Source organism: Synchiropus splendidus, chromosome 15, assembly GCF_027744825.2.
Source record: "Synchiropus splendidus isolate RoL2022-P1 chromosome 15, RoL_Sspl_1.0, whole genome shotgun sequence".
Classification (NCBI taxonomy): domain Eukaryota; kingdom Metazoa; phylum Chordata; class Actinopteri; order Syngnathiformes; family Callionymidae; genus Synchiropus; species Synchiropus splendidus.
This window is the reverse complement of record NC_071348.1, coordinates 8,934,392-8,960,080: the sequence shown is the minus strand read 5'-3', so window position 1 is coordinate 8,960,080 and position 25,689 is coordinate 8,934,392. Positions and strand designations below refer to the sequence as shown.

General features: G+C 44.1%; 1 protein-coding gene across 1 annotated transcript; it reads left to right on the top strand.

The window, feature by feature from the left end:
• The first annotated feature begins 8,013 nt into the window (after window positions 1-8,013).
• Window positions 8,014-24,908, top strand: rp1l1b (rp1 like 1b). Its single transcript, XM_053843689.1, has 4 exons — window positions 8,014-8,210; window positions 9,732-10,333; window positions 12,266-12,431; window positions 12,569-24,908. The coding sequence occupies exons 2-4, from the start codon at window positions 9,878-9,880 to the stop codon at window positions 24,202-24,204; spliced, it is 12,258 nt and encodes a 4,085-aa protein (XP_053699664.1). The 5' UTR covers window positions 8,014-8,210; window positions 9,732-9,877; the 3' UTR covers window positions 24,205-24,908.
• Window positions 24,909-25,689: the final 781 nt, after the last annotated feature.

Sequence of the window (25,689 nt, the reverse complement as noted above, 5' to 3'; positions counted from 1 at the left end):
ACATTTCTGTCCTCAAAAGATGAACTTTATGAGTGAATAGTGTGCCGCATCGTCGTCAATGCTGTAGTGCCAACAAGGATTCAACTCGAGGCCCGTGCAGTCACAATATAGTCCACGCATCTTTTGCACGTTCCTGGACTGATCTGAACGGTCGGACACCAGAACGAGAACAATAGGGTTGAGACTGGTTCCCCGTCACCATGAAGTAAGGAGAACGGTACAAATAGAGTTTGGGCACCGCGAGGTTCAGCTTGTGGAAGGCTGTTTCACTGGGGAAATGGCAAATATTCAAAATACTAACTCGTCGAAAGATAAAAATATATTTTCAAACAAACAAACATTATGATTTACATCTCAACACAGACACAGTTTATGTGATATCATGAGTAAATTGTGTATATGAGTAGACTGAGATATGTCCTTTGATTGGACCTTTTGAATTCATGTTTCAGACTGTTTTATGACAATTAAGTTCCAATAAATAATTTAATTGAACAGTTTGCTCTCCAGACAACAGGGAACCTTTGTTCCTGGTCCACTGATCACACTGATGCATAAGACACGTGGCAGCTAGGATGAGAACAACAACAACAAACATGGAGGAATCCCTGAACAAAAACAAACAAAAGCTTCTGTTTGCTTTTGTTCAGGGATGGTTTTCACTATACAATATTTTCAAGACATTAAAAGAGCTTTCGTTTAAATAAGGTGATATAAAAACTTGTATATAGATATATAGCTTTATTGTGCTATTGCCAAACTATATATATATATATATATATATATATATATATATATATATATATATATATATATATATATATATATATATATATATATATATATATAGCAAGTGCGCCGAGAGCAGCTGGTGTCATGAACAACTTGTTAGGACTTGAATGACAACATTCATCATGCGCCACGTTTGCTTCCAAACTCATTTCCAAAGGTTGAGACTGTTACCCTTTTGGGTCCATGGGGGGCTTCAGCTGGGTTCTAGCTGGAGCCCGAAGGCGTCTGAGGGTGAGGGTCCTCAATGGGAGCCCGGACTGAGAAACGTCTGGGTCATGATCTGCTGCTGATAAACAGCCATGTGTCACCAGTTCATCACCTCAGGGAAGGACACTGACTCACCGGCAAGGACGCACCCAAGCACACTTGCTATCGTAATACACACCTCGCTCTCGCAATGTTTCCTGGTTTCCATGGTTACACAGATTAACTATGCTTTTGTTACCATGAGGATGGAAAAGCATGAGCATGTATGCGCGCCACAGCTTCCTTGTATCTTTGACGACTGACAGTGGTGCAGTATCAGTTAAAAATAAAAACACAGGTTCTTTTCGGGAAAAATCCACTGGTTTCCGGTGAGCTGTATGAAGCAGGAGGTCCGGTGCAAGCAGAGAAGAATGTGCACGTCCTGCCCCCAGATGATGACATCACACAATATGTCACTAGTTCATAAATATATGAAACCTAAACTTCACTTTCTACACCAAAAATATAATGCTGACTGAATCAAGCCGCCCATATCACAAACAGGAAGTAGCCCTCACCGATTTTCCAAGCACAGAATGCCACTGATGTATTGCTTTGTTGTCAATAACAAACATTATTTGTGGTTAATACAGCGACATAATAATCCGCTTTGGTTAGGCTCATCAGGTCATGTTCGTCCACATCACAGTCACTAAGTTTGTGGATGTTTCATGACCGACATGGACTGAAAAAACAGCATCTCAGGTCAGTCAGGTAGCGTCTGTTCTATTTCCTGTTTCCTCCTCCTGCGTCCTTCACTTCCCTGGGCAAACAAACAGCTACAGTCTACAGTAGCTAGTGTGTGTGAGTACGTATATGTACGTGTGTGTGGCGCATACACAGTGTGTCAAGTATAAGGAGTTTACAGGAAAAATAATTTCAAAAAGCTTTTGACTTAAACAAGTGGATAGAAAATGAAAGTAATAAATGACACCAGAACGACAAAAACATGACAAAATAAAAAGACATATATTCAATATAAAATATAAGAGCACACAGTGAGAGGGAGGAAGTAGAGTGCAACCAATTAAAAGAGACAAGGTTGATAAAATGAAATATTTTAAACAAAATATATTTATAATTTAGGTAACAAAAAATACTCAAGCATACAGAAAAAAGGAAATTATTAATATCACAAAGTAAAAACTGATAGGGGCTTAAAATGCAAGCGCAATATTCTTTCATTTTAAATGCCTATATTTAACCTGCCTTGTTTCAGTTTTATGAATCATCATTTTTTAATTCAATATTTGGTTTGCAAGTGGCATCTCTGCCTCTGAGTGACGGGTGTTTCTGCGCTACACAGTTGGGTCAACACACACACACACACCAAACTCAGGCTGCGGGAGTGTGTTTCCAGCTGGAGTGTGTTACAGCAGCATAATAACCTGTTTACAATTTGTACTTGGCCCCGAATCAGCCATGAGGAGGGAAGAAATCCACACATCTCACAGCAAGGGATTATGGGTACTGCCATTCTTCATCTCATTGTGGCTCAACAACAGGCAAAGTGGTGCTGGCGGTGGGAGGGTTGGGGGGAAGGTGGGCAGAAGTGTTCGTCTCCGGACCAAAGAATGGAGCAGACTAGTGGAGGGACAGGTGCCATGTGGCAGAGGATGCGCGAGAACACAGATGGGGACCCCTGGAAAACTTGGGGGACGACGCTCGCAGCCAAGGGCCTCCCTCTCGTACCTGAATGCTGCAGCAGAGCGCCACACAGCACCTGTTCTTAGAAGATACAGACAGGCAGGAGGAGGGGGGCGCCGTGGAGCTGCTCCAGGAAGGAGAAGGGGTGAATTACCATGTAGCAGCAGCTACCCGCCTCCTCCTTCTATCAACTATACAGGTTTGAATCCATAAAAAGTTCGGAAACCCTCACAAAAAAAGAAAATAGGACACCGATGCGGTCCTGTCCTATTTTCTACAGGCAGTGTGTGACCCCGTCAGTCGCCCCCTGGAGGACAGACCTCGTCACCTCCAAGCAGGAGCGTGCTCCAATTTACCAAACTTTCCTTTTCTCTTATCACGTAAGAAACCTGGCGGTGTCTACGTGAGGAGCCGCGCTCGCTCTGCCTCTCTGAGTTCAGCCAGCATCCTGGGCAGCAGACGCTATAATGAGTGGGATGAGTGATGCTATAGGTCCAGAGCCTTTCAACAGATGCGGAGGACGATAGACAAAGTAAACGGCTCAACTGTGGCGAGAAGAAAAAAGTGCTGACAGAGTCGTCCAGACAGTAGTATCAACACAAGAATCCCAATTGAGGAACTACTTTCTTCCGACATTTTCTTACTTAAATTGTTTAAGGGGCCACAGTGAGATTAGTGTGAGGGAGCGTCAAGCCAAAAGACAGTTACTACTAGTACAGTAAAATATGAAACTGTAACTGTGCCACATTATATGCTTGAAATTTGATTTGAGATATTTTAGAAAAAATATGTAAAGATTCACCTTATAAAATCATAAATATAACAAATACTACTTTACAAATACAAATATACTTTTTGTCCCACAAAAACTATAACTATATAGTTTTTGAAAACTCTACTGGGTAGTAGAGTTTATGTCCCACAAAATTAAATAACTTAAACATTAAGATATACATGTATTATAAATGTACACTATTTTTGCTGTTTTGCTCAAGGGCTGCATAAATAGAGGCCAAGGGCCACATTTGGTCCCCAGTCCGCACTTTGCCCACCTCCACTCTTAGTCTCAGTCTCAGTGCTTATAAAAACAGGGGTTAAATCCTTTTAAAGTCTCCCGACGTCAGTATAGATAGATCAGGATGATCCTTTGAACCATGTCACCTAAAACATCAAAGGCAAGTCAACAAAAAAATGCGAAGAAACTACAAAGGACTTGGTAAATGCGGATCTTGATCTAAATCTAAAGTGGAAATTTCATCTGTTTTCATTTTTTGGAGCAAGTCTAAACCAGAAGTTAGGTTTAAAATTATAACTTTAAAAAGTCTGGAAAATACTGGTCACAAAAGCATATTCAGCATCGCAAGAAAAGTGTCCAGCTGTAGCACGGTGCGTAGCAGTATGACTGCAGTCAACTGCCTGTAACTCAGGGAAGAGATTTTCAGTTACCTCTACTGAAGTATTTGAATCCGTTCACATTCAGTTTCAGTGATTTATCATCCGTCTATTAACAAAACCTCTGGACCTTCTGAAAGATGGCAACGCTACATGAGAGACAGAAGGATGTCATGAGTTCAGGTCAACTCTTCCGCCTTGATGTTTTCAGCGCTCCTGCCTGACCCCTGCAGCAGGTCACCATCATCGCCTCCACACTCACTCCCACTCCTCAGAAATTACGTGAGCGCAGTAATATTCGGGATGTTGTTAATGTCCGAGTTTGAAGGTATCCCTTCCTGCTGGACGCTCCGAGCTGTTTCCTTAAAGACTCCACATCAAAAATGAAACGCACGGAAGTGAGTCATAGCGGAGTCCCCAGAGCTCAGACTCCACGTCTAAAGTGCCGCGTTGACGGCTTCAAAACAGGATACGAGCCGTGGAGGTTGCTGTTTATTACACATGGCAGAACACTTAAGAGGAGTGACGGCTGAGGAGGAGGCCGAGGGTCACGCATGTGCTCGGACACAAACACGTTTTCTGCACTCTTTATCAGCACTTAGACTCTCAATTTAGCAGGAATAATGAGTTTGTTTTTCTTGGAAAATATGTAAGGACTGAATAAAAAAAATATTACAGGCACCAGTGTACTTGGTTTACACTACTATTTAAACACCATTTTGAAGACTTTCATTCACAGCTGACACGGTCGAGCCAAGTTGTGGCTTTAAAAGACAACTTCAACTCAATTTTACAAAAGCAGAATTCCTAGTTTTGGTGAAGTGGTTACTGAGCTGTGTTTTTGGTACAATTTTCTGCGGTTTGTCTGGACTAAAATGCGTGCAAAACTAATTGCTCACACAGCGGTTTGTGTTTTTAAATGTGTGAGCAATTTTTCTGTGGGGCATGAGTGAGATGGAAATCCCACTGGTCAAACCCGAAAGCAACTGTAGGGGTCGAAATTTGTGTTTTTGAACATTCGAGAGAGAAGGAGCCCGAACATTAATAATGTATTGTATTAGTTGGTATTGCATTCACCCTGGTAAAATTCAGATATGACTGTGTTGTGTTGAGTATTGTTACTATAAGAGAGTATAAGAGGAGAGAAAGAATCATTGTTTTTATGAAGCAAGTTGAGGCAAAGAATACTAAGGATTTGTCTGGAAGCTCAAAACTACAATAAAACTAAGCAAAAGAGAAGTGATAAAATCCAAACAGTTATTTAAAATAAGTAAATACATAAATAAATCGTGATATATTTTGCCATATTGCCCGCCCCTTTCTGGACACATTTGAAACTAATACATTTTCTGCAATTTGTTTATGCAAATATCCAGGCAAAATATCAAGCGAGTGTCAGTAGCTACAGTTTTTCAGGGATTTTCTACAGGACTTTAAGCACAAGTGCGCTTTGGCTGAGGTTCCGTTTTTTATTTTTTCAGTGAACCAAGGGTGCCGTGGCTAGAGAAAGGTTGAAAAACACTGGACTACGAAGCTCAGAAATGCATGGAAATGTATTCAGGTTTGGTGGCCATTCATTGTGGCTTGAAACGACAATACTGCAGGCGCCACACGCCGCGTCAAAAATTGAACCGAACAAAGAGGAATTGCTGTGGAGTTTAGCACAGGTCGGCCCAGACGTTACGTATCGTGAACCCAAACACTCACTAATCTCTCCTGCTCACACTCAATTTAGCAGCGACGAAAAAGGGTCCTGAAATAGCGTCTTCAGATCCCCAGGACTGGACCAGCAACAAATGCCTGGTAAATCAGGATTCTGCAGAGGTTTCTGCAGGGGATCTATTAGCGGCGTGGGATTTGCGGGATTTGCGAATGTCCCAGGGTTTTTTCTGGTTGTGGTTCTATTTATACTCCCCGTGTGAGAGCCACACTCTGCGTGTTGAAGGGCCAGAAGTCAACTGCCCTTGCACCTGGAGAATAAAGTCATCTTCAGGTAGATTCCAAATGATATATACAGTATATACCATTTCTCTGAATCTCAGTTTTTGAATCTGTCAGTAGAACCTGTATGGGTGCGTAGGTGAAGAAAGAAATGTAGGCTACACTATGACTGTGACTGTCAAAAGAAAGAAGGTAAAAAATGTGGGCATCATGGGAAAAAAGTGTTGACCATGATGAATTATTATTATTAGATGAGCTAAAATGGCTTGAATCATTTTAAAGATTCTTCAAGTGTTGGACACATTTCACAAATCTATTTTCAATTCCAACATATTTTAAGGGACAAAGAATACAAACAAAAGGAAGAGAGAATGAAATATTTTATTTTTTTTTTTTTTTGCTGTGACTCCAGGAGGGATGATCTGCAAAAGACTCAATTTTAAGACGAAGTCTCACTTCCTAAAAGTCATTAAACTGGCAGAAAAAGTTATTTAGATGGTTACGTCTCTCCACTAGGAAACCTTGCTGATTTTCAATGAATAGCTTTGTACACAAAAGCATATTTAATAAGTACTAACAAGTGCTTGTCACAGGTGTGTGTCGTTCATCACCCTCAACTTGAAGATTTGCATGGAAAAGCTGCAGCTCCAGGACCAACCAGAGATTATCTGGTGGCAACACGTGTGTCTGCTGGGCAGGACATAACAACAACAACATCAATCATAAAGTCATCTACAACTTCCAGTGTTCACTGCAGAATAAGAGTCTTGAGGAGCAACCTTTCTTTTGGTGGCAGGCGGGTGAGACAGTCTATCTCCACCCAGGTGCATCATGGGAAAGCCAGGGCAACACCTCCAGATAAAGAGAATAATAAACAGGTAAAAGACCAAGAATGTGCTGTGAAATGATTTAAGAGACTTTTCAGCGCCAACATATCTGCTGAGTTACCTCAGCCGGGGGTCTCTAAAGCAAGACATGACTAATCTGTTTCCTCCTTAACCCTGCCTGGCTCTGACCCGTCAAGCGTCCCGGTGCTCAGATATGCTGATGAACTTGAAAGGGCAACGTTCAGGTGACTTGTCTCACTCATGTTGGTCCACTATAAAGCTCTGTTGGGTGTTTGTGGCTCCCCTGCATCCACCTGCTGGCCCTCTCTGCCAGCTCTGCTCATAAGATGAGGTGCTACTTGGCCCAGGTGACGATGTTTTGGGGACAAAAATAGTTTGTTGACGTTGGGATTTCATCAAACTGGTCCCTAAAGTTGAGTCTGAAGTTGCAGCCTTACAGAGATGCCCAGTGGAGGGTTGACTCTCCTTTGCCAAAGTCTCTTGAACACGTCCAGATTCTGACTGATAAACTGTTGTAATATTCATGGTGGAGGACATGGTGAACCACAGTATTTTGACAGCTCCATCCACTCAATGTAACAGGTGTTGTTGCCCTTAACCTGTGTCTGGAGCTGAGCACATACAGGGAACATATATTGGTGTGTTCCTCAAGCAAGCGCTCCACCAAGCAACTCCACTTGAGAAGAATGAAAAGGGGTATAAACTAAAAAGTGCTGCCGTTCATTTACTCTAATCTTGTGGGGGTATATTGCCTATTTATTTTTATTTTATTTTTGGTTAAAACACTTTTCAAAAATCATTGATAGCATGGAGCCTAATGGGACAGTAGGTGGCAGTAGCGTTCTTGCTTGCTCAACACACAGAGCAGGAGTGAAGGAAGAACCAATGTTAGATGAAGTTAAAAAATAAAAACTCCTGTGTTGGCAGTTTTCTGGACTGTGTGCCATGTTGACTAGGAAATTGGATTAGGACCTGCCACGCAAAGCTTCCGTCACAAGGTCGTGGGCTGCCTCAAAATTCACCGCTCAGTCATGAAAGATAACTCGGTGTCATCGCCGATCATCACTCTGTCTGTCTTCTCAAAGCCTGTAACTCCATTTATGCAACACAGAAGCCTGTGTCATGTGCTCAAAGCCCCGGCAGCGGCTTGGTTCCGACCTCAAACTGATTAGCACGGCTTTTCATTCTATCCTTAGCTTCCCGTGCAGCTGATTAGCAGCGGGGCCCGCTTCTGCAGCGAGACTTCTGGACCGGCCGCTTGTTCCTGCTCCTGCAGCAGGAGCTCCATCCTTCTATCTCTGGCTGGACTTTTCTGTCTTTCTCTGGAATATGGCTGCGGATCATGTGAGTATACAGGAACTCTTAAGCCCAGTTACAGTGTTTGAAATGTTCCGACTAAATATGACTTTATACTCACCTGTACCTGCACCTGTAGAAATACACATATTTGTATTACATTTAATTCCTCAAAATGTGTTCTGTGAAGTCAAATAATGTATGTGGCCCTAACCCAGAGCCAGATAAGTTACTGGGACTGTTGTCAGGGTAATCTTTTTCATGATAATAGATACCTTTCTGAGGAATAATGTGAGTCATAGATTTATAAATATTAGAAATACCTGTACATGGAATAAAGAACTACTTGCAGTGAATGCAGGGAACAAACTAAAAATAAAAATAAAATAAATAAATAAATAATATAATATATAATAATATAATAATATAATAATAAATAAATATAAAAAAAATAAAATCTTGCTCAAAGATCAATAAATCAAAATATAAAAATATTGGGAAAATAAAATGTAAATTCTCAAGTTTCTACAAGTAAAATTCCAACACATTTTTATATGGCAGAAACGGGGAGCGAAAAGTGGAATTTACACTAAACATTGGTGAATGAAGTATAATACTATTTATTTGTTACACTGGCCAGTGAATCTCACCCTAATATTATTAATATCTCAAACACGTATATTTTAATCCGCATGAACAGTTACTAAACAACAAAAATACAACAAGCCAGGTTCCCCACAAAATATATAAATATTCCGGTCAGAAAGGTTAAAATTATGTTGACAAAAACATCACATTTTTGGCCATTTTTGTTTTAATGCTATTATGCAAGTACTGTTTACTGGCAACAACATATATAATCCATAAGTAAATTGGACAATACTCTGGGAAAGTGTTCTTAAAATAACTAAAGTGCTTACCAGGAAGAGAAAGCACACCATGTGTTTTCTATCCCTCACGTGGATGTAGATCAAAATCCCAAACTCCATCAGACAGAATGCAGCGTGACACATCATGATAATCTGAGTTTAGACTGAATTAACAAAGAAAAAAGGTTTAATCTTGGAGAAGAATTAAGTCCTAACACCTTGGTGTGTTCCCAGCAGTGTTTAGAGGACGAAACATTGGCTGTAGCCAAACATGTTCTTTATATGTGTCAGTCAGGATTATCCTGTTTTACCTCCAAATTTGCTCCAACCTGGATCTGCTCAGTCTGAGAAGCAAATGTGCTTATTGCACAGGTTTCCTCTCTTTTGGAGCTAATCCCGGCATCATTGATTACACCGACAGTGTCCACTTTTACTTGGAGCAGAGTCTTAAGCTTGTTATTTACAGACATGTGCAGGGTTTCATTGTCACCGTATCTTTGGGATTCTGTCTTCATGTACTGTTCCATCCCTGCAGTGGTCTCTCTGGAGACTGAGGGGCGTTCCATCACATCTCACCAACTCAAGTGTTGGGTTTATGAGCACAGCTCGCAAAACATACATGCTGAAAACATGACTTTTAAGACCAAAATAGCAATAAAATTATTGTCCAAAAATCAAATTAAACCTGCTTTCGTTTCAGATTTGCCGACATGGCGATGCCCTCGGCCAAACTGCACCCAGAGACCCGTGAGGGAAACATGGCTGCCCTATGTCAATATTTGCTGAGCGGACCCCCTCTGAGGCTCAACTGTTGAACCAACAGGGAGGCCGTCACAGCACCTGAAGATGACGTCCTACAAGCAGAACTTCCAGTGCTTCAATTGCATCGCGAGCGACTGCTCCTTTCTGCCGCAAAAGTTGCACCCCATTCGGCTGCCCCACATCCCCCAGCACGGCCTGGTGGGGCACCATGACCCCGTGGAGCAGTGCTGTCTTTGCGCTGAGTATCGACACGCGCAGCTCTTGGAGTCGCATGTTTCGTCCATGTGCCACCCACCGTGTCACCAGCACCTTCACCATGTCCCCAGGAGACCCTCGGGGGCTGAGGAGCGTGTGGTGCACGGGAGGCACCAGCACAGGCACAACAAGAGGCTGGTGCTGGTGAAGAACAGTGACCCCTCATTCAGGAAGACCATCTCCTTGCACAGCAGGGGTCTGCCCAGTTTGAGCTTCTTTCTTGAGGAAGTGTCTGAGCTAATGGAGTACAACGTCAGGAAACTGTACACAGTGGAGGGCCACAAGGTAACTACAATGTAATGATAATGCGTGGAAATATTAAGGGAAGTTTAGTTCAACAGTTATGTATGTGTGGTAGTACGAGAAGAAGCATAAAGGTGAATGGTAGAGCAAAGTTGTGACCGCCAGCTTGAGGAACAAAGTAGTCCCAGCAAGATTATTGTCAGTGGATATTGAAGTGTAAGCAACACTGAACAAATTTGGCAATACTATGCATCACTATGCTTTTCTCACTGTGTGGTAGTACTAGCCCTCTATTTTTCCTTTTGCTCTCGCTGCACATGGGGTGACCGTTGATGTTGCAAGAAGTTCAAAAAGTGTGTAATACTTGGAGCGTATCAACAGGGCTAGCTGCAACTATAGCAGCAATAAATCAGAAAATATCCTCCTTTTTTTTCTCATTATATTTCAAGAGGAATTAATATGAATATATGAAATAAATATATATGCATATTTTCCCCGTGATCTTTATTATTGTTGACTACTTGAATTATTGCATTACATTTTGGGGAACTGAATGATCTAAGTTGTCTTCATAAAATGATGAAACTTGCTTTGAACCTCCAATTAATTGCAATAGTAGTGAATATATAATTTCGTCAAATTCAATAGCTGAGCGTTGCGTCGTTGAAGAGGTTAAAAAAAAAGTTTCAAATGAGAAAAGAGCGGGCGGCTTGAAATAGAGGACTCTAGTGGCCAAGGAGGGTCACTGCAGACCTAACGCCACGTGATTCAGCAATGTTGCAGCAAACTTTTATGTTGGGGTGAAAAATGACTGAACGCATTGACAATAAGAGTGAAACAAGATAAATCACTACATCAAATACATTTATCGCAGCAAGGATGAGAGCAGGGATTGTAAACCACTGCAAAATTAAATCAAAACGTGGCTGTTAAACTCAAATAAAACGAAATTCTGTTGCACAAAAACAGGAAACAACTTCATCTTGACACCTACATATAGCAATGATAGACTACTCATACAGTAAACTTGCAGGATGACCAGTTTAAATACACTAGCTCCTATCTTAAATTTCTAATTCTAGCTTCATTTCTAATAAAATAACCGAAGAACAAATGATATCTATCTTGTCAGCGAGACTATATGTTATAACAAATTGTTATTATATTGTTCCCAAACAGAGCAGGTTTAAGTTTATTTCTGCTCGGCAACAGCCCTTGGATCTTATGGATGACCGTGGTAGCTCACGGTTCAGGAGAATGCACCGTCATCTGCTGGAGTTGTCAGAGATTATCCCAGATTAGGACATTTATCTCGTTCCTGAGTCACTGCTTGGCCCTCGGCCTTCTGTTGGAGGGATTTAAGATGCACACAGGAGGGAATGCCCTGACCTCTTTCTGCGTTTTAGTGCATCTGTTGCTCGTTCAGACTTTCTCATCACTGGTGAAATGCTTTTCCTCTTTATAAATTCTGACTTTTTCAAGGGTTGTTGCTTCATCGTGCTAGAAACCAGTTGATCTAAGTAGCCACTGCTAGTTCCAGTTTAGAGCAATGCAATTGAGGTAACTTTTCTTTGGATATAGTCACTTTTTAATCCTCAATTTATGCCAAACCTGAAGTAAAACATTTTTATATCCACTGAGGGATGACTCTCCAACCCTTCATCATTTACTAAACTCAAGACATTTTGTAAAATATTTTCTTCCATATGACAAGGTAGACATTTATCAGTGATCTATGGGAAGGTGGGAAAGAAGGGGCAGAAAGAGCTGCTTCACTCCTTTGGAAAGGTCACACAAATGTCAAGTGTACAATGTAATAGAGATTAAAATAAAAAATGTATTCATTCATCACTTAAGGAGAGACCCAAACCCGACCTGAAACATGCACCATCAATTTGGGATGCAGTTTGATCAGCTTTGAAAGGAAATATGTGCCATTGTTTGACCCACTTAAGCTGTTTTGAATGATTTCAGATTGAAAGCCTCCAGAGTCTGATGCAGTGTCCTGGTGTCCTCATCTGCATGGGACGTGAACCTTCTCACCCATCTATCATCAGTAAACTGAGAAAAACAACAGAGGACAGACTGCCAAAGCTGCATGTGAAGACTTTCCGGGCGGACTGCAGTGATAGACAAGGAGGTAAAGAAACACACGTGAAAATGGTTGTTGCATAAAGTTGAACTTATTCCTCCTCCTGAAGGTCGTATGTACTTCAGTGGACTTGGAAGTTGTGCAGCCATCATGCCTGAGCTGACAGCTTGCTTCTTTATTTCCAGCTGCCAAGCCTGACACCGAGTTGAAATCCAGATCCAACAACCAACCTCAAGACAACCCAGTGTCTGATGGAAACAATTCTCCAGAGGTCACCTCTTGCACACCGAGTCAGGAAGACATCACAAGGGACGACATTGAGAAAATAGTGCGTGTCAACAAGGACGGCAGCTTGTCCATGGAAATGAAAGTTCGCTTTCTGCTGCAAAATGACGAAACACTGCACTGGTCAACGAAAGTCAGAAAGACCTCGGACAGGCTCGACGAACTCCGACCAGGACCTCAGTACTTCTCAGAGGTCAACGACAGAAGCTGCTCCCATATGGGAAGAGTTTCGCCCTTTGAGGCGGAAGATGTCACTCAGCGCTCGCGGGAATATTTTCACTGTCCACACTGCTGCAGTCATTGCAAGGAGTTTGATCTCTGGAAGCCTGGTACACACTGGGCCAGTCGAAACATTCACACCTCCAGCTCCAGCGCGTCAGCACACACACTTGTCTCCAGGAGAACCATCACGGAAAGCAGACAAACCACCTTAAAGTCGAGCGACGCAGAACAAGTCGAGCAAGAACTATGTGTCAAGGCATCAGAAACCCTCGAGTGTTGCACCTTCATGAGTGAGACTTGCACTCCGAACAGCTGTTCAAAAGACCAGGAAGAACCAAATGATCAACAGGAAGGAGTGCCTATAACTTCCTCTCAACAGGTCCAAAATGAAAGGCATGAAAGTGCCACACAAAGTGCTTCTAGATCTTCATCTGTGAGTTGCAAAGTAGACATGGAGACTACAGAACCTGTTAGAGAAGAGTCATCGACGAGCCTTACGGAGAGCGTATCAAGTTCAGGCAAGTCCAGGAAGTCCAAGAAATCCTACAAGTGTCAATGTGGAGATGAGACCAAAGGTCAAGACCAGGAGGAGCTTATAAGAGAATCAAGTGCCATGTCTGTTAACTCAAACAAGTCAGCGAGGTCGGCTAAATCTGGGAACGCAGAGGATGCAGTAGATAAAGGATCTAATGGTGCCATGTCAGTTGCTTCAGATGCCTTAGATGTTCCTGCTGAAGAGATAGGGAAGGATGAAGAACCAGACAGCAGACCTCCGAGTCATTTATCGGTCAAGTCCAACAAATCAATAGGGTCAAACGTGACTGAGGAACTGGCTGAGGAGGTAAATAAGCCAAGAACTAGGAGTGCCATGTCATCGATGTCTAGAGGAGCCGCTGCTGAGCCAAATGAAGAGGGAAATGACCAAATCTCTGACGAAGAAATAGATTCAGTGGTTGAGTCAGTCGCGTCGAATAAATCTGATAAGTCTTCTAATTCAAAAGCCTCAAACAATTCCAAGCACAACGCACTGGCTGGTCAAAAAAGGTCCGGCAGCGGGATGTCAGTGAAGTCTAGGGCCACTGAAAATGAAGATTCTGTGAGAGACGCGGACACGAGTGCAGCATGTGCTGAGGAAAGTGCCACTGAAAATAATGAGGCAAGGCTGTTGAGCCCATCCTCTGGAAAGTCAGTCAAGTCAAAATCCTCCACTCGTTCTAAAGCTTCTCGAGATCATTCCAAAGTAACTGATGATGAAACAACAGATGTAGAAACCAGCCAGCGATCGCCCAGCTGCACGTCTTCCAGAACAAGCCTATCAAATTGCCAAGAAGGATCGGAAGCTGCTGAGGCCGATGAAAAGGGAAGAGCCAGTGTGCTGTCCGTAAAATCGGCAAGGTCAAATATGTCGGTCAAATCTAACGCCTCCAATCCAAGTCATGTTTCCGCTCAGGAGAACGCTACTGACCATGAGGACGTTGAAGAGTCTCAATCTGTGAAATCTCAGGAATCAGGGGCTAAAGAGAGGTCCACCTCCTCGATGTCAGTGCAGTCCGTAAGGTCTAGTGTCTCCGCAAGATCTAGTAAATCCACATTGAACTGTCCCGCTCAAGAGACTCAGACCGAGGCTGAAGAAGAATCGAAAGAAAGAGCAAAAAGCCGCTCATCGATAAGATCAGGAAAGTCCAGTGTTTCTACGAAATCTGCAAAAACAGTCACGTCTGAAATTCCTGGTGAAGAAGGAAACGTAGCTAGAACCATCAGTTCAATGTCAACCAAGTCAGCTGTTTCTCAAAGGTCCAGAAAGTCAGCTCCGAATGGTTCAGACCAAGAGGCGGACATCAGAGCAGTGAGCAGAACTTCCATTCAGTCCGAGAAGTCATCTAAAACAAATGCGTCTACCACTTCAAAACGGTCCAAGATGTCAGAAGTTGAAGAACAAAGGACCCCCAGCTCCATGTCAGTCCAGTCAGTACGATCAAGCGTCTCTGGAAGATCAAACGCTCCCGATCAAGAGACATCCGATGTTCAGGCTGAGAACGACGACAACCAACCAGGTCGAGCAAATAGCTGCGTGTCAGTGAGATCAGCAAAGTCTCATGTCTCTGCCAGGTCAACAAAGACCGTCACCTCTGACGTTTGTCCTGACATAAACACCACAACGTCAGGTGATGGGGACGATCACAGAGAAGGAGGTAGCAGACCAACTTCCGCTAAATCCTCTGCCATATCGGAGAAGTCAGAGGTCAAAGTAGAGGAACAGGATCTAGATCAGGAGGTCAGAGCTGTGAGCAGCTTGTCGAGACAATCTGGAAAATCTTCAAAAACAAATGCTTCTACAACATCGCAGAGAACGAAAGTCTCTGAGGTTCCTTCCCAAGGAGAACCTCGTGTCGCCAGCTCAATGTCAGTCCAGTCGGTAAGGTCAAGTGTTTCGGCCAAATCCAGTCAGTCAAAGGCAAATGACTCCTGCAAGGTTGGCAAGGAGAATGATGATGGTGAGCAACCAGCGAGAGCAACCAGCTGCATGTCGGTTACATCTGAGGATCAAGTGTCTGTTTCAGATAAGACATCACTGACGGAAGAAGAGACAAACACTGTAGACCAGGAGGTTGATGTCAGAACTCATAGTAGCATGTCGAGTCGATCTGAAAAATCTTCCAGAACAAATGTTTCAGCAATGTCCAAGCGGTCAAAGATCAGTGAAGCTCCATCAGAAGACAAGTCAGAACATCGAACCGCCAGCTCAATGTCAGTGCAGTCAGTCAGGTCAAGTGTCTCCGCAAGATCTAGTCAGTCAAAAGTAAATGACCTTGAGCAAGAGCGCCATAGTGAGGTTCAGAAGGAGAACGACGATGACCGACTGGAAGAAGGAGCGAAAAGTTGCATGTCCACAAAATCGGGAAAATCTTATGTTTCCGCCAAGTCAGCAAAAACAGTCACCTCGGATGTCGGCCCAGACCAAAATGGACTCGGTTCAGAACATCGGCCTCCCAGTTCCGTGTCTGTTCAATCGGTGAGGTCAAATGTCTCTGCAAGATCCAATCCCTCGGACCACAGGACACCAAGTGTGAAATCACGTGCTTCAACGAAATCCAACATAACTGATTTATCAGAAATGTCTAGTGCAGTGGTTCACACAGGAGATGGAGGAGATGAAGCGGAGGAGAGAAGTGTGATCTCAGTCAAGTCTGAAATATCTGGAGTCTCAGAACAATCGGCAGAGGTCACTGAAGGCCACGTGCAGAGAGCACCAAGCAATCTGTCAGTGAGCTCCGTGAAATCCACCGTGACCAATGTGTCGACAACATCCAAAAGATCTAAAGCTGTGGAGAGCAACGACCGCAGATCCAAAAGCTCTATGTCTGTCCAGTCCATTCAGTCAAGCATTTCTGCAAGGTCAAACAAAGCAAAGGAGAATGTCCAAACAGCTGAGGAGGAGCCAGTTGAAGAGCGAGTCATAAGCAGCATGTCAACAAAGTCACACGTTTCAGAAATATCTGTCAAGTCTTCTGAGAGACCTGCAAGCGCCTTGTCCACAAAATCAGCAAGGTCGCATGTTTCAACCCAGTCGAATAGAAGCAACGTCACTGAGAACTGTGCCATGACAGATGAAGGATTCCGTGGAAACGAAACTGAGGAGATAGAAAGTTCCGTTCTGTCAGTCAAATCTGAAACATCTGAGAAAGTCTCAGAAATAGGAGAAGAGAGAGCGCCCTCTTCAAGGTCGGACGTGTCAGCGTCCTCTATGACCATCCCCGGCAGTGTCCACACTCATGAGGAGGCAGATGAAGTCCAGGATGGGAAATCAATCAGCTCACTGTCAGTGGCGTCTCATAGATCCTATGTCTCAGAAACGTCAAGTGATGCCAAGTTTTTAGCCGAAGAAAGCTCCATCAGAGCCAAGTCCCAAGCTTCAACGTCCTCTGTGAAATCCAGTGTTTCAAGAGCCAGGTCCAACAATCACAAAGAAAGTTCAGACAAGGCTGAGAGTGTCATTTCTGTCAAATCGTCCAGCTCAAGAATTTCCAAAAAATCCAATCTGACAGAACTAGAACCTGCAGAAGACACGGCACTTTGTGACGCACAAAGATCAGGAAGTAAGATGTCCCAAAAATCTTCAAGATCAGCAAAGTCCTCCAAGACCTCTGAGCTCTCAGAAATAACTTCAGTGCACAGTACTGAAGTTATGACAGAGGAGAGAGCCAGTGTAGTCGAAGATGATAAAACTGAGGTATCAAGGAGCTCCTCTGTAAGATCCGTGGGGTCACAATCCAAAACCAGGAGTCGGGCATCAGTCAGGAACTCAGTCACTCCTGAGGAAAACACAGAGGTAACTGAAGGAAATGAGGTGCAAAGTGTGATATCAACCATGTCAGAGGTCATTGCAGAAGAACTAGAAGCCTCCTCTGAAAATGGTAATGAAGAGGGAAGTGAACGCACCCTGCCACAGAAGGACTTGCTACAGAGACCTCAAAGCACCTCCTCAGCAGCGTCTGCCAGGTCACTGAACAGGAACAGAACCAACAAGACCGAAAGACTACAGAGTCCGGACGTGACTACATTTAATGGAACAGACATTCCTGCCGTGACCGTTGAAGGAAGTGAGTCGCCACGATCGGCAACGGCTTTGTCATCTAAATCGACAAACTCAAACAAATCGGCAAAATCTGACGTGAAAGAGGGATCGAAAAGCTCCCTGTCCGTGAAGTCAAACCAGTCGGTAAAATCGAGTAAATCCAGAAACACTGATAAGAAGTCTGGCAGGACTGAGCTGACAACACCAGCGCCTTCCGAAGTCGAGGTCAAGACAAGCGAAGACAAGAGTGAAACCGAGTGTAGCTTGCAAAGCAATGACAACAAACAAGAAAACTGCACTGATCCATCCATGACGACCATCACAGCGGAGGGAGAGGAACAGACAACAGAAGAAGCGGCACAAACTCAGGGAGAAAAGCCTGTGGTATCGTCTGCTGAATCGAATGACACCGATCTGTCCCAGGCTTTATCCAGTTCAGACAACGTCCAAGCACAGTGTGAGATGAACAGAGAACCAACAGACATCGACAATGCTGAAGACAGAAGCTGCACGTGCAGCATCGCAGATGAGGTTGAGCTGGTTCCCTCCAGTCTCCCAAATGCCTCCCCCACCGAGGTGGTCAACGAGTGGCTGAAGACCATCCCAGCTGACAGTGAACCATACGATATGGAGGATTTTAGCGATCACACTGAAGGACATATGCAAGGCAACGGGTTGGATTTTGTCGAGAACAGCTCCGCTGCTGAGCAGAGAGATGAAGCCTTGAAAAGTGTCGATAGAACAAGCGATGAAAATAAGATCAAAGACGACAAGGAATCCAAAGTGTTCCATTCCTCGGTTCAGGTTATGAAAGTCCTTCTCAATCCAAAGCCTGACAGATGCCACAGTTTACCAGAAGTCTCCCCGGTTTACGGACGGAAACTCAGCAACTCCGCCCGAGGGTTTCTGGATTGCCTGGTTAAGCTTCAGTTGATTGACCACAATCCCAAAAAAGCGAATGAAAAAGATGAACGATACAAAGAGTTGATGAATATTCTTCAATCCCTTTGGTTCTCTGGTCCAATAGTAAACCAGCGCCTCTTGAGGAAGAGGGAGAATGACATGGACGATGAATACAATCATGGGTCGTCCTCAGGTGTGGATGTCAACAGTGGATCCTCCGGGAAAAGCAGTGACGGTCTTAACGGTGAGACCTCTCAACCCGAGAACACTGAAAAAGAAACAAGTAAGGACGAGGAGGTCCCAAACGGAGATGAGCCAGCCACAGATGAGACCATCAGGAGCAATGGCAGTCATAGAGAGCTACCTGAAACCCCACCGTCTCCAAACAAGGCCTCAGAAAATGAGAACAGTGGACAAAACCCACAAGAAGCTCCAAAAAGATTCAGCGAAGAGAGCGGCGGTGACAATCCGGAAAGGTTTGGCGCAAAGATTTCACAAGACCCGGACCCGATATGGGTCTTGTCTTTGTTAACCAAAATTGAAAGGCAGTTCATGGCACATTATGTGGACGCCATGAAGGAGCTGAAAGTTCGCTGGAACATAGAGGACAATGAACAGCTTAACACCATGATACATGAACTTAAAAATGAGGTCCACGCAAGAATCCAGAAGAGTGTCTCCAGGGAAATGAGGAAAATACAATACAGAGCCGGCGTGCCAAGGCCTCCACAGGAGCCGAATCGGCAAACCGAAGAACGGAGAAAGATTCTCAAAGCAATATTCCAACAATCCCAGGCAGAAAGTAGCTACGACTCTGCGACAGGAACATCTTACAGTGATCAACGCAGCCAAAATGACGACGAATACTGCCCCTGCGAAACATGCGTGAGGAAGAAGATGAGTGCGGCGCCACCTGTCCCAGCCAAAGCCCACAACGTTGCTCCAATCGTCATGGACTTTGACTTAAAGAGGGTTCTTCAGATGAAAAACACAGATGCTGTTGATGCCCTGAAAGAAGCAGCTGCAGAGGGTGGCGAGTCAGTTGCAGCCGACGACGAAGAAACGTTGGTGGGCAGTGAAGAACTGTCAGAGAGAGAAGAAGCTCCCGGACACGTGAATGATGGAGTTGTGGAGGAGGATGCTGAATGTGGAGAAAGTGAAGGTGTTGAGACACTGGAAGGTCACCCGATGGCTACAAAAGGAAATACAGAGCTGACCATGGTAGAAGTAAGAAAAGAGGGGTGGTCAAAGTTAAAAAGGCGACTGCTACCAACAGTGAGAATTGCTGTGCAGACAAAACTGGCAATGAGGCAACTTATTAAAGCTGGAGATAGAGGTGAAGAAGAGGGTTCGAATGAGCCAAGTGTGGAAGCCGAGAAAGAGGAGCCTGAAGGTGCGACCGCAGAAACCTTTGAGGAGGAGGAAACGTCCACCCAATGTGTTGATGAGTTGGCGGAAAAGGCCACTGAGGCTGAGTCAAAGGAAGACAGTCTTGAGGTTGAAGCCACGGATGTGGTGTCTGAGTCTACACATGCATCTGTCGAACAGGAGGAAGTAAAAAGTAGCAGCCCTGTTGAGCAACCGGATGAGGAGGAAGAGATGGAAGTGACTGCCAGTCATGAGTCAGCAGAAGAAAGAGCAAGTGAGACGGAGGAGAGCAAAGACGCTGGAGACGTCACTGAAGTTGAGGCTGCAGCTGCAGAGCAAGGGGGTGATGAGGTGACTGATCTCCAGGAAGGCTGCATCTCCTGTCCTGAGGAGTCGACTGAAGAAAACACAGGTGATACTGCATTAGATAAAGAAGCTGGTGAGGAAGCAGATGAGAACAAAGAAGAAGACATTGAAGAGGCTGTGGCTGTCTCTGCTGAACAATCTGAAGAGGATAAGTCAGAGCAAGATCATGAGTCAGCAGTAGAAGAGCCAAGCGAGACGGTGGTTAAAAAAGACACTTGTGAAGACAAGGAGACAGCAGAGCAAGCTGAAGAGGAAGCTGCAGGTCCTGCAGATGAAACGCCAGAGGAAGATGCAAGTGAAGCTGCGGGGACAAATGGAAGTGTTGAATCGGCAGAGCAGTCTGATGAGGAAGTGACAAACAGCCAGGTGGATGAAGACCCAACTGACTGTGCTGAGGAGGAGGAGGAGGAAGAAAGTGAGAAGCATGAAGTCGCACATGAAGAAGATGCAGCAGCTGTGGAGCAATCTGAGGAAGAGGAGGAGGTTGAAATGATTCATCATCAGGATGATCAAAGTCATGAGCCAACTGGTGAAGAAGAAGCAAATCCTGAAGAGGAGACCGTTGACCAGGAAGAAGAGGAAAGCCTTTCTCCATTTGAGGACGAGTCTGCAGCTGAAAATGTAGACGACGTGCAGCAATGTGCAGAGCAATCTGAAGGAGAGTTGGAGAAGACAGATGATAAAAGCGGCAGCATCCCTGAGGAACAATCGGAGGAGGAATGTGACAGGACTGCCATGTGTGATGAGGAGTCAGCGCCAGAACAAGCTAGTGAGACTGAGTCAAGGAAAGACAGCGTTGATGCTGAAGGTGAAGTCACACCAGCACCTGAAGAACAATCTGAAGAGGAAGAGGAGCAAGCAAGTATTGATGCCGCAGATGCTGAAGATGAGATGGCAGCTCCACCTGAAGAGCATGAAGATGATGAGGAGGAGGAGGATGAAGAGCAAGAAAACAAGACTGATGCCATAGATGGTGAAGATGAGGCAGCAGCTGCACCTGAAGAGCATGAAGATGATGAGGAGGAGGAGGATGAAGAGCAAGAAAACAAGACTGATGCCATAGATGGTGAAGATGAGGCAGCAGCTGCACCTGAGGAGCAGTCCGATGAGGAAGAGGAGGTAGAGATGAATCATCATGAGGACGAAGAGCAAGTAAGCAAGACTGATGCTACAGATGCTGAAGATGAGGCTCGATCTGAGGAGCAGTCCGATGAGGAAGAGGAGGTAGAGATGAATCATCATGAGGACGAAGAGCAAGTAAGCAAGACTGATGCTACAGATGCAGAAGATGAGGCTCGATCTGAGGAGCAGTCCGATGAGGAAGAGGAGGTAGAGATGAATCATCATGAGGACGAAGAGCAAGTAAGCAAGACTGATGCTACAGATGCTGAAGATGAGGCTCGATCTGAGGAGCAGTCCGATGAGGAAGAGGAGGTAGAGATGAATCATCATGAGGACGAAGAGCAAGTAAGCAAGACTGATGCTACAGATGCTGAAGATGAGGCTCGATCTGAGGAGCAGTCCGATGAGGAAGAGGAGGTAGAGATGAATCATCATGAGGACGAAGAGCAAGTAAGCAAGACTGATGCTACAGATGCTGAAGATGAGGCTCGATCTGAGGAGCAGTCCGATGAGGAAGAGGAGGTAGAGATGAATCATCATGAGGACGAAGAGCAAGTAAGCAAGACTGATGCTACAGATACTGAAGATGAGGCTCGATCTGAGGAGAAGTCCGATGAGGAAGAGGAGGTAGAGATGAATCATCATGAGGACGAAGAGCAAGTAAACAAGACTGATGCCATAGATGCTGAAGATGAGGCTCGATCTGAGGAGCAGTCCGATGAGGAAGAGGAGGTAGAGATTAATCATCATGAGGATGAAGAGCAAGTTAACAAGACTGATGCCGCTGAGGAGGAAGATGAGACAGCAGCTGCATCTGAAGAACATGAAGATGAGGATGAAGACCAAGAACAAAAGAGTGATGCTGCTGAGGCTGAAGATGAGACAGCAGCTGCATCTGAAGAACATGAAGATGAGGATGAAGACCAAGAACAAAAGAGTGATGCTGCTGAGGCTGAAGATGAGACTGCAGCTGTGTCTGAAGAGCATGAAGATGAGGAAGAGGAGGTAGAGATGACCCATCATGAGGATGAAGAGCAAGTAAACAAGACTGATGCCATAGATGCTGAAGATGAGGCTGCATCTGAGGAGCAGTCTGGTGAGGAAGAGGAGGTAGAGATGAATCATCATGAGGACGAAGAGCAAGAACACAAGACTGATGCCACCGAGGCGGAAGATGAGACAGAAGCTGGGTGTGAAGAACATGAAGATGATGAAGATGATGAGGTGACTGATAATCAAGTAGATGATCCCGAGTCACTGAAGAACAGCGTTGAGGCCACAGATCCTGAGATGGAGGCAGCAGATGAGTGTGCAAACCAAGAGGAAGTGGAGTGTGAAAGTCCTCACCTACAAGCTGATGAGTCAGCAGGAGATGACAAAGCTAGTGTGTCTGAGTTAGAGGAAGATGGTGATGAAGCTGTAGAAGGGGAGACGCAGGACGTGTCAGCAGAGCCATGGGACAAGGAAGAGGAAGTGTCTGATGATCAACCAACAAGTGAGACTGAGGTGAAGGCAGATGGTGGTGCTGCAGCTGCAGATGGTGAAGAGGAGATAGATGGAAATGCTGAGGAAAAAAGTCATGTGGATGATGAAGATGTCCATGATGATGAAGCCAATGATATGACCTGCACAGATGCTGGTGATGGAGAGGACAATGACGTCACCAAAGACGAGATGTTGAATGATGAAGTGGCAGCGACTGAAGATGAGTCGGTGGTTAAAAACGGCATGTATGCGACCAGTGAAGATGAATCAGAGGATCACGATGAGGAGTCTGACAGTGAAGCTTCCAGTCAAGAGCAATCGAGCAAAGATGAGTCAGTGAAAGGAGGAACCATTGATGAAGGAGATGGAACTGCAGACGACGAAGAAGAAGAAAAACCTGGTGCAGGTGATGTGTCAGATGAGACAGACAGAGAGGAAACAGCAAAGGAAGAGGGTTTTGTAGATCAGGAAAATGAGCAGAGTGAAAAAGAAGAAAGAGAAGAGGAAAGCTTTGAAGGACCTGCAGGAGAAGATGAGGATTCAAACGTTGATGAAGACGAGGGAAACGCGGTGGAAACTGAAGATGATGGTGGCAGCAGGGAAGTTCCTTCTGAAGCAGACGCCTCGGAAGATGCAGCCATTGATGACAGTAATGACAACAAGCATGCAAGTGACGATGAGGAACATGAAACTGCTGGAGATCAAGAGGCGTTGGAGGAATCTAAAGATGAGTGTGTCAAAGAGGAATCAGAAGAAGAGCTCTCTGAGGCTGAGCCTGAAACTGCCAGCGCAGAGGAAGAAGCTGACTGTAGCTCTACTGAAGACAACACATCATCGAGAGAAGAAGCAGGTGAAGATGAGGATCGTTCAGAGGCAGAGAAGACAGGTGAGGATGAGGAACATGTCTCAGATGACGACGGGTCAACACTGAAAGAAATCGCTGAAAGTGACGGTGGAGACCCAGAGGGAGGAGATGTTGAAAGTGGTGAGACAGGCGGACTAAGTGAACAAGATGATGGACAAGATGAAGCCACGGAAGAGGAAAGAAATCCTGAGACGGATGAGACTCAGGAGACGCTGAGACATGATCAGTCAGGAGGCACTGATGAAGTTGTGGAGCTGGAGAAAGAAGAGAGTGAAGAAAAAACAGACCATGACGATCAAAAGTCAGAGAAAGATGTAACCCATGGCGACTCCATCAACGTCACGAACGAATCCCTCGTGAAAGAGGAGGAGGAAACAAAGTGGAGCGGAGACCAAGGGGAGTCCGCGGATGGAGAAGATGAGGCTGAGGAAGAGTCATCCGAGGAAGAGGTCGACGACACAGAGAAGCAGTCTCTGCCAAGCAAGACGACCAGTGCCGTGCCGAACGATCCCGCCACCGTCAACAAAACAACGTTGATTCCCATTATCAAAATAGCTGGGAAATCAGAGGACAGCAACTTTGCCGATGTCGAAGACTCCGAGACTGAGGCGACCAAAGATCAGGTTTAAGTGAAAATGGCTGAAATGGAATGAAAAGGATTAACGCTTATTGTGCTCATCCACAGGTGACTTTTTGCAACAAAGCTAGTGTTTCGCCTCCAGTTACAATAACAAAAACCCACTCGACAACTTTGAAATAGAGGTGCTAAACAAGATACCAACAAATTCTGGCCAAGACCTGCCGCTGGATCATGAATCGTCCAGCCAAAAAGTCACCTTGGCTGTGTACCATGGTGTACGGAACACAGAGAAGACTTGGCAGCTAATACCTCCTCAGACTGAAGTCCACCTGCTCACAATATTGGTTTTCTTTGACTGGAAAGGAAGTGAAACTTGAAAAGTGAATGTACTGTATATCTAACTTGTCTGCAGTAAACCCTATTGAAGTATTGAACTACTAAATGCCACTTTAAAATGCACTGTAGATTTACTGGCTGTGCTGCAATGCAATGACACCAAAATCCCTGTGCAATATTTATTGTACATAATTTAATAGTTATATTTTTCTAGTATATATACACATATTATATGACTTATTTTATTATAAATTTTCCTCATAGATTTAGTGCAACTGTGCAGAGAAGCTGTATGACAGCGACATCTTCACCATTTCATATTAATGCATATTTTAGAATAGCTGTCGAGTTTAGGAACAAGCGCTTGTTGTTGTATTTATGAAAGTCTTTTATTTTCTGTGTTACACAGTTAAAAATATTTCTTGCTCATTTTGTTTCCAAAAATAAATGATGTTGAAAAATTGATGGGGTTCTTTTTGTGTAGAGGATTTCTCACAGCTAAATGGTTGTCATATATGCAATAATATACACATACAAACAATTGATCAAACAGAATATAAAGTGAACTTATAAACAAATGCGAGATAAATAAAGGTTTGCTAACCATCTAGAAAATAAGTATTTTCAATCACTAAAACTCTGGCAACCACCCGTGCGACAAAAACATTCCCCTAAACTCTGGTTCCTCTCTAAAATACAGATTACAGTTCTTTTTATTTACAGTTATTTAGTTACCACTTTACTTTAAGCGCTCATCTGTAATGCATTACTATCACATTCATAAGCGATCATAATGCATTTATAGGGTTAGGAGTGTTTAGGAGGGATGGAAATCTATGACAAGGTTTAGAAAAAAGACTTTATCCAAATCTTTAACACTTGAAGTAGCTACACAGTATGATGTTATTGCAGTAACCACATTCTCTCAAATTTTGCACATTATAATATAACTTTTCTAATATTGCATTTAAGATGTGACCTCAATACAAAGCGTAACCATTTTTTATCTATTCATTCTAATTTTTAGTACCATTTTTAATTATATTTAACTGTGCACCTTTCATGACAATGCTGACAAGCAAGAGGTGGAAATTTCAAAACATGACTCCAATTCCATGGTGTTTTTTGGAAGTATTAGCTAACACTAAGAAGAAGAAAAAACACCCAAATTAGTCTGTACTATAAATAAAACCCAGAG